Source organism: Squalius cephalus, assembly GCF_949319135.1.
Source record: "Squalius cephalus genome assembly, chromosome: 10".
Classification (NCBI taxonomy): Eukaryota; Metazoa; Chordata; class Actinopteri; order Cypriniformes; family Leuciscidae; genus Squalius; species Squalius cephalus.
In genome coordinates, this window is record NC_137131.1 from 20,602,376 (window position 1) to 20,616,512 (window position 14,137).

Genomic DNA, 14,137 nt, shown 5'->3' on the forward strand with positions numbered 1-14,137 from the left:
TATTAAACTGTATTGTCAGTACCCTACATTAAAAATTAATTCAGGCTTTTGTTTGTCATTAAAAATAATGGAGACCGATTAAAAAAAAGTTTTACAAGTGATTTCTTATACTTTTGCTCCATCTAATGGACAAAATGAGTACTATAGACTTAATACGGCTAATAGTTTGTAATTATAATTATTATAATATTGCTGTTAGCCCAAACAGAACAAAACAAGTTGAGATAAATAAAGATATTAAATATAAAAATTTAATAAAAAATGATTGGCAGCATTTTTAATCTAATCTTTTGGATATATATCAGGTACAGTACATGCGTGTTTTTTCTCTAAAAAAAAGACAAACAAAGGAAAAAGGTTTGACATTAATTGCACTGAACTACACAATATTAACAATTATTTTTATCTATCTCTTATTTTTGTTTTTCAGGAGCATTTTCCAAAATCATCATTTTTATCAAACAATAACAATATACCTGTACATATAAATCTTTATATAACCAAATACATAATATATAATACTGACAATAACACACACATACCACAATGTCTTACTGGACTAAAAGGAGAAAGACTATGGCCAGTGTACAAGAGATAGAAAGAGATATTTTAGATGAATACAAAACACAAACTGAAAACACTGAGGAATCTGTTCATGGTCACAAATGTCAAGACTCTGAAAGTATAGATCTCACATCTTCTTGTAATATAGTTTCCTCTCTTTTGTCCCCACATGAGAACTCATGTGATCTGGAAAAAAACACAGATGCTGATTTCTTCTGTGATTCTGACAATCTCTCTGATCCTGGTAGTATCCAATCAAATGAATCTGATAGCAGTAGCAACAATTCACTTAATCAGTTGCAAACTAAACTGCAAACATGGGCAGCATCTTTTTTCATCCCTCTAGTAGCTCTAACAGCACTATTGGCAATCCTAAGATCAGAATTTCCTGATTTGCCCAAGGATGCAAGGACTCTTCTTGGTACACAGACAAAGGTACCCGTAGTAAAGATTTGCAATGGTGAATATTACCATTTTGGACTGGTAAATGGCTTGCAAAACATATTAGGTAGGATCTCCAATATTGCTGAAAATTTAAAAACTCTTGCTTTGCAGTTTAACATTGATGGCATCCCCCTGTTTAAAAGCTCCAGAACACAATTTTGGCCAATTCTTGCAACAGTTGACTGTGATGAAACACGATCTCCATTTGTAGTTGGTTTGTTCTGTGGCAGTAGTAAACCGAGCTCACTCAGGGAGTATTTGAAAGATTTTATTGCCGAATTAAAATTTGTTTTGCAAGAAGGCATTGTAAAGAATGGTACTCATTTTAAAGTTGTTGTCTCCTCCTTTATTTGCGATGCCCCTGCACGAGCATTCATCAAAAATGTCAAGTCTCACAATGGCTATTTTGGTTGTGACAAATGTTCCCAGACTGGAGTATGGTCTAATAAAATGACATATCCTGAAACAGATGCTCCACTGCGTACTGACATGGATTATGAAATGATGACAAATGAAGAACACCATTTGAACAGTAGTTTAAGCCCTTTACACGAACTAGTAAAAATGGTAACCCAATTCCCGTTAGACTACATGCACACCTGCTGTCTTGGAGTAATGAGGAGGTTAATTCAAATGTGGATGAAAGGGAAAAAGCTTAGAACAAGGTTGTCATCACAGCGTATAGCAGAGATTTCTGACAGACTTGTTGCTCTCCGTTCTTTTATGCCTCAAGAGTTTGCCAGGAAACCTCGTTCTTTGACAGATGTGGATAGATGGAAGGCCACAGAGTTCCGCCAGTTCATGATATACACTGGTCCCGTTGTGTTAAAAGGATGTGTTGAATCCGCAATTTATGACAACTTTCTTCTCTTTTCTATTGGCATGTTTCTGCTGCTTAGTCCCGGCCTCTCTGATTCAATGATTGAATTTGCTAAAAAGGCTCTGTTGTCATTTGTAACACATTACATCAGATTGTATGGCACAGACGAAGTAGTTTTCAATGTCCACCAGGTTATCCATCTTGCAGACGAGTATAAAGCATTCGGCCCTCTTGATAATATAGCGGCATTTCCATATGAAAATTACCTGGGTGAACTGAAACGATTGGTTAGAAAACCAGATTGTCCTTTACAGCAGGTTGTCAAAAGACTTTCAGAAATGCTTCCAAAAGAATCTCATCAATCTAATCTGTCATCAAGTTCAAAAGAGCTAAAAAAGGTGCATTTCTCAGATTTTGTTTTGTCACCCAAACAAGGAGACAACTGTATCAAAATCGACACAGACATAGCCATAATTAAGGATATAATCAAACAGAATGAAAGCGTTCATGTAGTGTGTCAGAGGTTCCAAAAAACAGAATCATTTTACACTTATCCATGCGACTCCTCTGCACTTGGATGTTATAGAGTCTCTGTCTTGCAAGAAAAGACTGAAATAGTACCTTTGTCCAGTGTAAAACACAAGTACGTACTTCTTCCTGAAAATGATAATGGGTTTTTTGCAATACCCCTTCTCCATTGCAGATAGTGTTTGTTCAGCAGAGTGAGCACAGATGTAGTGTCAGGCTTTTGGAAATTATTTTAAATTTAAATAAACATAAAATATTGAAAAAGTTGAAATAAATCCTATAGGGTTATAGGATTCTATCATCATTTACTCACTCTCATGCTCCAAACCCATACGACTTTTGTTCATCTTCATAACACATATTAAGATATTTTTTTAACGAAATCTGAGAGATTTGGGTCACTCCATTGACAGTCCAGATAACCAAATCTTTCTAGATCCAAAAATGTCATAACATAGATTACACCTCTCAATTCAATTTGTGTTTGTAAAAGTAACTTCAAACACACTGGAACAATCCTCATTGGTGGGTTACGCACAAATACAAGCACTTGGGTGTATGCAATGCACTGTACATCTGTTTTAATCAATGTCTATTATGGCTAAATTAAATCTGTCCATCATATATAGCATTTAAGTCTTTTCAGAAGACTTAGATTAAACCTCTTGATTCATACTGATTCGTTTTTAATAGTACGATGACATTTTTTGATCTAGAAAGTTTTGGTTATCTGTACTGTCATTGGAGTGACCAAAATCTCTCAAATTTCATTAAAAAATATCTAAATATGTGTTTCTAAGATGAAAGTGAGTAAATCATGACAAGATTTTCGGGTAAACCCTTTGAAAGTTTGTTGAGGTGAGGTGACATTGTGAGAGAAGGGAATATCACTCATTTTCTTCCTGCTCATTAAAATAAAAAGATACTTTAATTTAACACACCCACTCTTTCTGTTATTTTCACTGCATACAAATAAGTACATTGCATTACATACAAATAAATTAATTCATGCCTGACTTACTCCACTGTGATTGGTATGGGTAAGGGAGCTGAACACGCAGCAACCCAGAACTAATCACAGCTGGGGTCAACATTTCTCAAATTTCTTATCTTTCCCAGACAATAATGGATAAAGTGAATCAGTATACATTAATAGAATTTCCTGACAAAAGCACAGATGTTGTCCCAGACAATTGGCTTTTTGGACAAAAGTGCTACTGGCCAAAATACACTCAAGAAAAATTAAAGGTGGCAGTAAAGAGACAAGAGCCTGTACAAGCTGGATGGAAACTATTTGAGCCTGTGCGATTGCTTAAAAAGTGTGGTAAGAATGTTTTTCTTTTTTTTTATATTATTTATTTTATTATCTCAATGCACTGATAACTATACATGCTTTGCTCAATCGTATATATTATTTATATCTATATTACTAGAAACACTAGAAAAAGCACAGAAGATGCTTAAAAAGTATGTGGACTGTGATATCCACACGTCGGAAATAACTTCTGACGAAGAGGGCCATAATGAAAGAATAAAAAGAAAGAAAAGGTAATTTAAGGTTTAATGATAATAAATATCAAAGACTTTTATAGGTGTTGTCGGTAACGCTTTAGATTACAGCCCGGAAAGTACTGCGGAATTAAGACAAATTTACAGCGTATATACTTACTTTATAGGTCCACTATAATTACCGAAAGTTACATTGTAAAATCGCTTTAATTACGCAGTACTTTCCGGGCTGTAATCTAAAGCATTACCGTGTTGTCTTATTGAGAAATAATTTTACTGTTTCCCTTTACAGGCCTAATCCACGCTTCCTAAACTTCACAGAGAATGATTCTGACCAGGATGTTAATGCACCAAAAAAATCACGGCTCCCAGCTGCCCCCGTAATTGACATTCCAGGTATTATGGAAGTCTAATTAAACTGTTTTTGTAGTTAATTTTAAGAAAAAACTCTTCATGATCATATGTCCCTGAATTTCAAGGCGATTCAAATCTTTAAAAAAAAAAAAAAAAAAAACTTTAAAAGTAAATTCCCATTGAATTTAATTTGAAATGCACTGAACCTGTCATAAAATTGGATGGACATATACAGTATATATGGGTTTGTGAAATGGAGCGGCCTTACGGGATGCTGGTCAGGGGCTGTAGCCGACACTGGATGCTGGTCAGGGGCTGTAGCCGACACTGGATGCTGGTCAGGGGCTGTAGCCGACACTGGATGCTGGTCAGGGGCTGTAGCCGACACTGGATGCTGGTCAGGGGCTGTAGCCGACACTGGATGCTGGTCAGGGGCTGTAGCCGACACTGGATGCTGGTCAGGGGCTGTAGCCGACACTGGATGCTGGTCAGGGGCTGTAGCCGACACTGGATGCTGGTCAGGGGCTGTAGCCGACACTGGATGCTGGTCAGGGGCTGTAGCCGACACTGGATGCTGGTCAGGGGCTGTAGCCGACACTGGATGCTGGTCAGGGGCTGTAGCGGTCACTGGATGCTGGTCAGGGGCTGTAGCCGACACTGGATGCTGGTCAGGGGCTGGAGCCCCTGTAAAAAACTCACAGTAAATGATGAGCAGCTCAGCATAGTCTATATATTGGGCCAGAGAAAACTGTATTCTTTTCTCAGGCATCCTTGAACGAACGGTTAATTTAACCCGTTTCGAAGTGTCCTTAACAGCAACATCATTGAAATCCACTAATTGAGAAAGTTCACAAAAGTCCGCCTTTATTGATTATCAAACATGACTGAATGAATTCAAAGCACACAATTGTATTACGCAAAACCCTGCTGTTAATTTAACTTGATCATAATTATTTCAGAAAGTCACATGATCTTTGAGACCAGTCCAGCTGTCTCAAGCCTCTATTCACTAGGTATGTGTTGCAATGTTATTCTTTAAAAAAAATGTTTTGCCTCTTTTACATTGTATCACAGCTGTTATAATTGCACTTCCAGATCCACAAATCCTGTAATATCCTTTTAGAAATTTATTTAGTCTATAAATAAACTGCACATTTTTCTCAGAAAATCCACACAGGGTACACCAGGGCGGACACCAGGGATCACACCAAAACACGAACACCGAAGCACACCTGGACACACACTACGGCGGACACCAGGGATCACACCAAAACACACACAACGTAGGACTCCTGGGGACACACTACGACAGACACCAGGGATCACACCAAAACACGAACAACGTAGGACTCCTGGGGACACACTACGACAGACACCAGGGATCACACCAAAACACGAACAACGGAGGACACCTGGGCACACACTACGACGGACACCAGGGATCACACCAAAACACGAACAACGGAGGACACCTGGGCACACACTACGGCGGACACCAAGACGCAAACCACGGAGCACACCGGGGCACACTGACTGAACTGGTCAATGGTAATGATCAAAGCTATTTTTTCTATTTTGAAAACAGTTATTTGAAACTTTTTATTAGACCATTAAGTTTCCTAGGGGGGAGATTTATGTTGATTTTATGTTCTTTCTTAATTTTGGAAGACATTATTCTTTTAGGTGGGACTTACAGGCTAAATGTAGGCTACTTATTCACTATAAATGTTGACATCCATCCTAACTTTTCCTGCAATGTCACTTTTTTTTTTAAAGAGAGATACATGAACCACAACTCCAGTCCGACTGTCTCAGACATCTTTTCAGGTGATTCTTCAAACTGCTAACCTCTTTAAGACTAATTGTTTTACAGGTGAGTTTTAAGTGTATGAAAAAAACTGTTGTGTTGTTTTCTTCAGAAAATCCAAGTAGAGCACAACAAACACAGAATGAACATACCAACGGTAATAAATCAAAAACAAAAATTCCATTCCAATTTAAACAGTAAACCTGTTCTGCTGATGGTGATTATTAATGAACTAGTAGAGTTTCTCTCTCTTAATACAAATAAAGTATTAATATATTTATTTACTTTATTTGTAGAGTTGTCTCCTTTCAAGAGGAATGTGTTAAAAGCTCTCCTGGAAATTAAGGCAGAGCTGAAAGAGCAGAGGGCAATGATCCAAAAATTACAGGGAGTCCCTCTACCTCAACCAGAAATAGGATGCAGCTTAGGTTTACCTTTACAGTCTCTAGAAGATTTTGATGCTTTGGAGAGGTTGGACGAGACAGAAAAAAACAGATTGGTAAATCTTGTAATGCAATTACACTTAACCTACGCTGTTTGGGAAATATGGAATTTGATTTAATATCCAGGTCTTGATAAGTATGGAAAAAAGAAAACAAAGATTATTGTTTCCAGACGATTGCCCATATTCAGTTTTCATTAAAACAGAAACCATTAGAGATGACTGTACTATACCAAACATAATGCTGAAAATAATGCTGTAGAAACATTTACACTGATATGGTTACTGTAGACTTTGTCAGTTTGAACGAGTCAGGCCATTCTCTGTTGATCTCTCACCTATAGAACTTCACTGGATGTTTTAATTTTTTGGCACCAATCTGAGTAAATGCTAGAGACACTTGTCTGTAAAAATCCCAGGAAATCCACAGAAATAGAAATACTCAAACTAGCATTTGACACCGGAAGCAATCATTTATGTTTGCAAAAAAACAAAACACACACACACAAACACACACACGCACGCACGCACACACGCACACACACACACACACAAACACAGTCTAGAGTCTGTGGATGGAAATACTTTGATGAGAGATTCACAGAGAATGGCAAAAAAAATTGGGAAATGGGAATTAATGTGAACACTGATCTCTTTTTTATTAGTTTTTCCAGCTGTCACTTCTGGGTGGTCATAAACTGGAAGACACAGTAAGGAAAATGTTGAGCCACATTTTGACAAACAATCTGGCTTCATCATTTAACTGGGCAGGACGTGGACAAAAGAGGAGCTTCGAGACCTCAAATCTCTCGAAGATAATGTTCCGTAAGTAATAGACTAACTACTAAAAGAGCTTTTCACACTATCTTTGTTTAACAGTTTTGCCAAATCATTTAGGAAACTCCCCTGCAGTCAATAATTGTATCTCTTAAAACTCATCTTTGATCACCAAAAAGAAAAGGCAAAAGTCAAAGCCCTATGCTGCAATGCGAGTTTAATTTTGTTCCATAATGTTTCAGGTGCATTGAGAAGTACAGCACAAGGTAAAGAGGCTTCCAAGGCAGACTTTTCTGAGGCAGTCAAAAAATGGTTGCGTTACGCTCCAGACAGAGATGGTGGCAGTGGCAGAAGATCATCTGTTATTTAATTGTTAATTTTTTTGTGTCAATCTAAATTAATTACAGTTATTATTATATAGTATATAGTATTGTTATATAGTTTAGGTAATAATTTGTGTATCTAATATCTGTAATTACGGTGACGCATTGCTGCCACTTACATAATATTATTTTTTCCCCTCAATTATGTCGTAATAACGAGATCTTATGTCGTTTTAACGACATCTTTTCTCGTAATAACGAGATCTTATGTCGTTAAAACGACATCTTTTTCTCGTAATAACGAGATGTTATGTCATTAAAACGACATCTTTTTCTCGTAATAACGAGATGTTATGTCGTTAAAACGACATCTTTTTCTCGTAATAACGAGATGTTATGTCGTTAAAACGACATCTTTTTTTGCCCTTTTTTTGCCCTTATAAGGACATGTGTAGTCATGTACAAAATATGCATTTATCCACATAAAATTGATCACACGTTCAAAAAGCTTAAGCAAATAGTAGCAGCCCCCAATCATGCAAAATTAATCAATAAGGCCCTTTTTTGAAAATATATTTTAAATAGGCCTATAAGTTTTTTTATATATATATTATATAAGATTTATTTTTGTTAATAGGCTATATCTTCATTCATTACCTAGAGATATAATTAACCAAAAAGTAGTCAAAACACATCTAACAGAAAATTTTACAACATTGTGTTCTTATTTTGTTTAATTAACGAAATGTCAATCTTCGTCTTTATAACAGAAGATACAATACAATACAAAAATCTTCTAGATACAGCCTACAATCTTCACATGTATAACGGATTGTCACCTTAAACAGTCCTTTGTGTGGTGGAATAAGCAATGATATATATAAATATATGGTTAGTATCTTAATTTAAATTTAAATTTTATTTTATTATTTTATTAGTTTATTAATTATGCTAACTCAACTAATTAAATGTGAAGAGCTGGATACTAGTTACTAATGAAATAATGTCAGATATTAAATGTAGGCTATTGATTAGAGTTGCCATAGACTAAAGGATTTTTCTAGACTAGTAGTCATTCATTTAAGCAATTAGAACTAATCGCACGTTTATATTCAATGCTGGGTGCATGTACGCTATAGCCTATATTCCGCGCTCAAGCGCATGCATAAAACTTGCCGCAAAGCGCCGGCAAAAGTATGCTAATGATATGATAAATGTATCTGAAAAAAAAATAACGAAGCATTTTAATTGTTTATTAATGAACTATTATTTTCTAAATCAGTGTAGGCTGCCTGCATACGTATCTCCATACATCTCCGCTGTAATGTATGAGCCTTTCATACGGACAGGATTACATAATCAGATGGTAGTCTATAGCCTACCGTATATGCTTTCGATTGGATTTTTTTTCGTTGGTGGACATTTTTTTGTATAAACTTTATAGTTATATTTCTCATGTTTGTGACTGTGAGGCTTGTCTATACACTGTTTTCCAGTTCATTTTTGAGGCGCGCTCCAATTCACAGAGATCATGAAAGCGTGCCCTGTTCGTTTTATTTTATTTTACAAAAGCACACCGTTTTCTTGTTGTTGTGAGTTTACCCAAATAAAAGTAGTTGCGACTTATGTATTATTATTTTCTGTATGACCAGAAATGGAGTATTTTAAGTTGTTTCCACTGTTGATGGGAAAATGCGAGTGATGCCACCGGCGCCTCCATCCATGTCATATTGCGCGCTCCACACTCCGCACAAACACTTGGATATGCGCTTCATAACAGCAAACATTTATCTAGGTTAACGTTAGAGCGAGCGGCCATGCCAGACGGATAATCCTCTTCATATTTAACTAATCAAATTCTGTTGCATTTTATTGCGCCAGTTTGAAAAGGGCGGCTGAAACACTTAGCCTATACAGATAAATGCCCAACGCTGGTGTTTTTCTTTAAACAAATTCGTTTAGGCTTTAAAATAAATATTGTTTATGGGCTAATTAATGCCACAATAATTTGTTTATTTTATTGGCTACTTGTATTTTTCATTTTTGTTTTGCATTGAATACCATTGAATATTTGCATTGAATGCATTGAATATTTGCTGTGCACCGCAATGCCATCCTCCCATAGAAAGACACGTTAAGAGCCACCTATTTTCTTTATAATAAAGGGTTTCTGTGGAAGGACAACATATTCTTTATTACTGAAGCTTTTTCTTTATTATAAGGGTGTATTATTCCATTAAAAAAGTACTGTTTATAAGGTGACAATCCGTTATACATCTTGAAGATTTTTGTATTGTATTGTAGGCTATCTTCTGTTATAAAGACGAAGATTGACATTTCGTTAATTAAACAAAATAAGAACACAATGTTGTAAAAAATAAACAACTTAGGCTATGTTCTGTTAGATGTGTTTTGACTACTTTTTGTTTAATTATATCTCTATGTAATGAAGATGAAGATATAGCCTATTAACAAAAATAAATCTTATTAGGCCTATATAATATATCATATTAAAAAAAACATATAAAATATAAAAAAGCCTATATAAAATATATTTTCAAAAAAGGGCCTCATTGATTAATTTCATGATTGGGGGCTGCTACTATTTGCTTAAGCTTTTTGAACGTGTGATAAAGGCGCGATAGGCTGTCAATTTTATGTGGATAAAGGCATATTTTGTACATGACTACACATGTCCTTATAAGGGCAAAAAAGATGTCGTTTTAACGACATAACATCTCGTTATTACGAGAAAAATATGTCGTTTTAACGACATAAGATCTCGTTATTACGAGAAAAAGATGTCGTTTTAACGACATAAGATCTCGTTATTACGAGAAAAGATGTCGTTTTAACGACATAAGATCTCGTTATTACGAGAAAAAGATGTCGTTTTAACGACATAAGATCTCGTTATTACGACATAATTGGGGGAAAAAAATAATATGTATGTGGCAGCAATGCGTCACCGTATGTAATAACTAATCTGTATAGGCCAACATGTTTCTCAATTGTTAAAATACTGATAAATTGTGTATACTTTGAGTTGTTAAATTAATTATAAGTATATTATATGTTTATTGAAATTATATTAAAAATATTATATGTAATATTACAGTATAACACTCTTGGCTTTTTACTGAAATATTTAAGGTTTAAACATTTTTAAATTACCCCAGGCTGTTTCAGTGAGAAAAGTTCTATAGGGTAAATAATCAACTAAATGAGGTAGGCTACAAATATAATGTTACATTGCTTGTAGTTATAATTGTTTGAACTATTATGCTAACAGATATTGTGGTCAACAATATATTTTATTTATTCATTTTATTTCTCTAGGTCTATTTTTAGGTATTTGCCAGCAATGAGACTGACACCATACAGCAGAGTTATTCGTTCCACTTAAAGGTATTTATGCATGCATGTATATCTATACTTGTTTACTTATTAATGCTAAATGGTTCAGGGGCTCAACAACTTTAGGCATGCAAGTTTTTTTTAAACAAAAATCTCATTTTAACCCACTACCTATTATACATGCATAGCAGCAAATATAAATAACGACAAAAGCAATAGCCTACTTTGTGTGAAAAAACAACAACTTTTCAACCATTGTGGTTTACCTGACCGTTTTTTCTTTGTGAGGAAAAACTGTGTCTTTGTACTTTGCAGGATTTATAGGTTGATTATATCTCAAAAGCTCATCACTCACTTGACCAGTGGATTTGGATTTCAGCCGTGCAGGTCGTAGGAATAGACGAGATGGTGGAAGACAACTGAGAGTTCGTAGGAAGCGTCATAGGAAGCATAGGAACTCGAACTTGAGGTAGGCTATTCTAGACAAAACATACACATTTTTTTTAAACAAAAATCTCATTTTAACCCACTACATATTATACATGCATAGCAGCAAATATAAATAACGACAAAAGCAATAGCCTACTTTGTGTGAAAAAACAACAACTTTTCAACCGTTGTGGTTTACCTGACCGTTTTTTCTTTGTGAGGAAAAACTGTGTCTTTGTACTTTGCAGGATTTATAGGTTGATTATATCTCGAAAGCTCATCACTCACTTGACCAGTGGATTTGGATTTCAGCCGTGCAGGTCGTAGGAATAGACGAGATGGTGGAAGACAACTGAGAGTTCGTAGGAAGCGTCATAGGAAGCATAGGAACTCGAACTTGAGGTAGGCTATTCTAGACAAAACATACACATTTTTTTTAAACAAAAATCTCATTTTAACCCACTACATATTATACATGCATAGCAGCAAATATAAATAACGACAAAAGCAATAGCCTACTTTGTGTGAAAAAACAACAACTTTTCAACCGTTGTGGTTTACCTGACCGTTTTTTCTTTGTGAGGAAAAACTGTGTCTTTGTACTTTGCAGGATTTATAGGTTGATTATATCTCGAAAGCTCATCACTCACTTGACCAGTGGATTTGGATTTCAGCCGTGCAGGTCGTAGGAATAGACGAGATGGTGGAAGACAACTGAGAGTTCGTAGGAAGCGTCATAGGAAGCATAGGAACTCGAACTTGAGGTAGGCTATTCTAGACAAAACATACACATTTTTTTTAAACAAAAATCTCATTTTAACCCACTACATATTATACATGCATAGCAGCAAATATAAATAACGACAAAAGCAATAGCCTACTTTGTGTGAAAAAACAACAACTTTTCAACCGTTGTGGTTTACCTGACCGTTTTTTCTTTGTGAGGAAAAACTGTGTCTTTGTACTTTGCAGGATTTATAGGTTGATTATATCTCGAAAGCTCATCACTCACTTGACCAGTGGATTTGGATTTCAGCCGTGCAGGTCGTAGGAATAGACGAGATGGTGGAAGACAACTGAGAGTTCGTAGGAAGCGTCATAGGAAGCATAGGAACTCGAACTTGAGGTAGGCTATTCTAGACAAAACATACACGCTGATTGGTCGTTCTTAAATGAGCGCGGGCTGAATGAACCAATGACGCTTATCTATTTTTATTTTATTTGATATTCTCCAGCTGAATGCAGATCTCCAGATGCTGACCTGGAACTACAGATGTAGCCTACTACTGTACACCACACCAACCTCTCTGCTTTTGCAGATGGCTTATTACTATCATGTTAAGGTATTATAATAGCAAAACTGAGCACCTGTGACAGTTTTTTTTTTTTTTTTTTTTTGGAATTGCAAACTTTTTTCTCTTTTTGTCTCCAACAACACAAGTTACACCTTTTTGGACAAATTTTGCATATATAGATTGCTTGGAATACAAACAATATTGCATGTCCGATTGAAATGCGAAAAGATTTAGCAAGTGTGAACTGCAAAAAAAACAAAAACAAAAATACATTAAATACGAATTTTACAAATCCGTTTGTGGTTCCTACTCGAATCGCATTTCTCAAAATCTTCTGAGTCTGACTGCTCTGGCCTTAGCTCTCTACGTGCAAGATTACGGAAATCCCAAAAATGCACTTAACATTAACGCGCGAGAACACTACGTGCTACTTAAGAGTCGCTGTCCATTTGCGAAGTCCTGAAAATGATATAATCGTATCCGTGAACGTTTAACCTAATAATCGTCATCAGATGTGTATTAGCAATCAAGACAAGTGTATATAAAGCACTACATGATTTACTATTACTCCAGAGCACTCGTAGATCTACGATGATTTACGATGATTTTGCGAAACAGACATATTAGTAATATATTAAAGGATTAGTTCAGTTTCAAATAAAAAATTCCTGACAATTTACTCACCCCCATGTCATCCAAGATGTCCATGTCTTTCTTTCAAGGTTTTTGAGGAAAACATTACAGGATTTCTCACCATATAATGGAGCAAATGTTATACCACGTACTGGACATTGAAGTACGCCACCCACGTACTAAGTATTTATTCACGTGAAATTTCTCGGTACTAACAACACATATGAGATCATTAAACGACAAATTAAACCCAATGTACTAATCGATTGCTGTACACGGTATTTAATTATTATTTGTTATTTAACACATATATCTACAAACTCCACTGTCAACGGTTTTGCTATAATAATACATCATAGGCTATAATACTGTATGTAATTATAAATGTCAAGGACATTTTGTACATTGAATTGCATTTGGTTGAGGCTTAGAAAGAATGCCTGAATGTGGAATGTCTGTGTATTTTGAGTGTAAATGCTTTTTTCTATATTACTCTTAGGGTTTGTATACAGAAGATTTAAAAATGTATTTGTAAATGTATATTTTGTATAAATAATAAAGCAATGTTAACTGAATGTGACGTGTGTTTAATAAATGATTACCTATACAGACTAATTTATCAAATAAGTGATAGATTTTTAAAACAAGTAGAAAATGTGTTTATAATAACGCAATTTACACAATTGAAATCAACATCCTTTTAACGTTAGGTAAGCAAACCAATTAGATCGATTTTATGTTGATTCTATAACGTAATTTCAACAACTTGAAATCAACATCGTTTCAACGTTAGGAAAGCAAACCAATTGCGTTGATTTTCCGTTAGTTTTGAATGGCGTGTCTGACGTTGATTCA

At 35.4% G+C, this 14,137-nt stretch overlaps 1 protein-coding gene and 1 long non-coding RNA gene across 5 annotated transcripts in view; both read left to right on the forward strand.

The window, feature by feature from the left end:
• The window catches only part of LOC307165541, a 187,716-nt gene that overhangs the window by 147,805 nt on the left and 25,774 nt on the right, over nucleotides 1–14,137 (forward strand). The gene's annotated exons all lie outside the window — the stretch shown is intronic.
• Nucleotides 2,302–14,097, forward strand: LOC307165724 (uncharacterized protein). Of its 4 annotated transcripts, XM_079883613.1 has the most exons (7): nucleotides 2,302–3,904; nucleotides 4,158–5,232; nucleotides 5,384–5,767; nucleotides 5,996–6,046; nucleotides 6,139–10,976; nucleotides 11,241–12,480; nucleotides 12,590–14,097. In XM_079883613.1, exons 2-5 carry the CDS (start codon nucleotides 5,187–5,189, stop codon nucleotides 6,225–6,227), a joined length of 570 nt encoding a protein of 189 aa, XP_079739739.1. In that variant the 5' UTR covers nucleotides 2,302–3,904; nucleotides 4,158–5,186; the 3' UTR covers nucleotides 6,228–10,976; nucleotides 11,241–12,480; nucleotides 12,590–14,097. The 4 variants fall into 4 exon arrangements, 1 of the variants encoding a protein (XP_079739739.1); XR_013822532.1 differs by having other exon boundaries at nucleotides 4,158–10,976; nucleotides 11,241–12,118; nucleotides 12,327–12,480; XR_013822533.1 differs by having other exon boundaries at nucleotides 4,158–10,976; nucleotides 11,241–11,394; nucleotides 11,603–12,480.

Excerpts from the sequence above, each read along its gene's own strand:
- LOC307165724 (XM_079883613.1), top strand. The coding sequence starts at position 5,187 with ATGATCTTTGAGACCAGTCCAGCTGTCTCAAGCCTCTATTCACTAG. Across the intron at positions 5,233-5,383 it reads CTCAAGCCTCTATTCACTAG|AAAATCCACACAGGGTACAC; the intron begins GTATGTGTTGCA and ends CATTTTTCTCAG. Across the intron at positions 6,047-6,138 it reads TGTCTCAGACATCTTTTCAG|AAAATCCAAGTAGAGCACAA; the intron begins GTGATTCTTCAA and ends TGTTTTCTTCAG.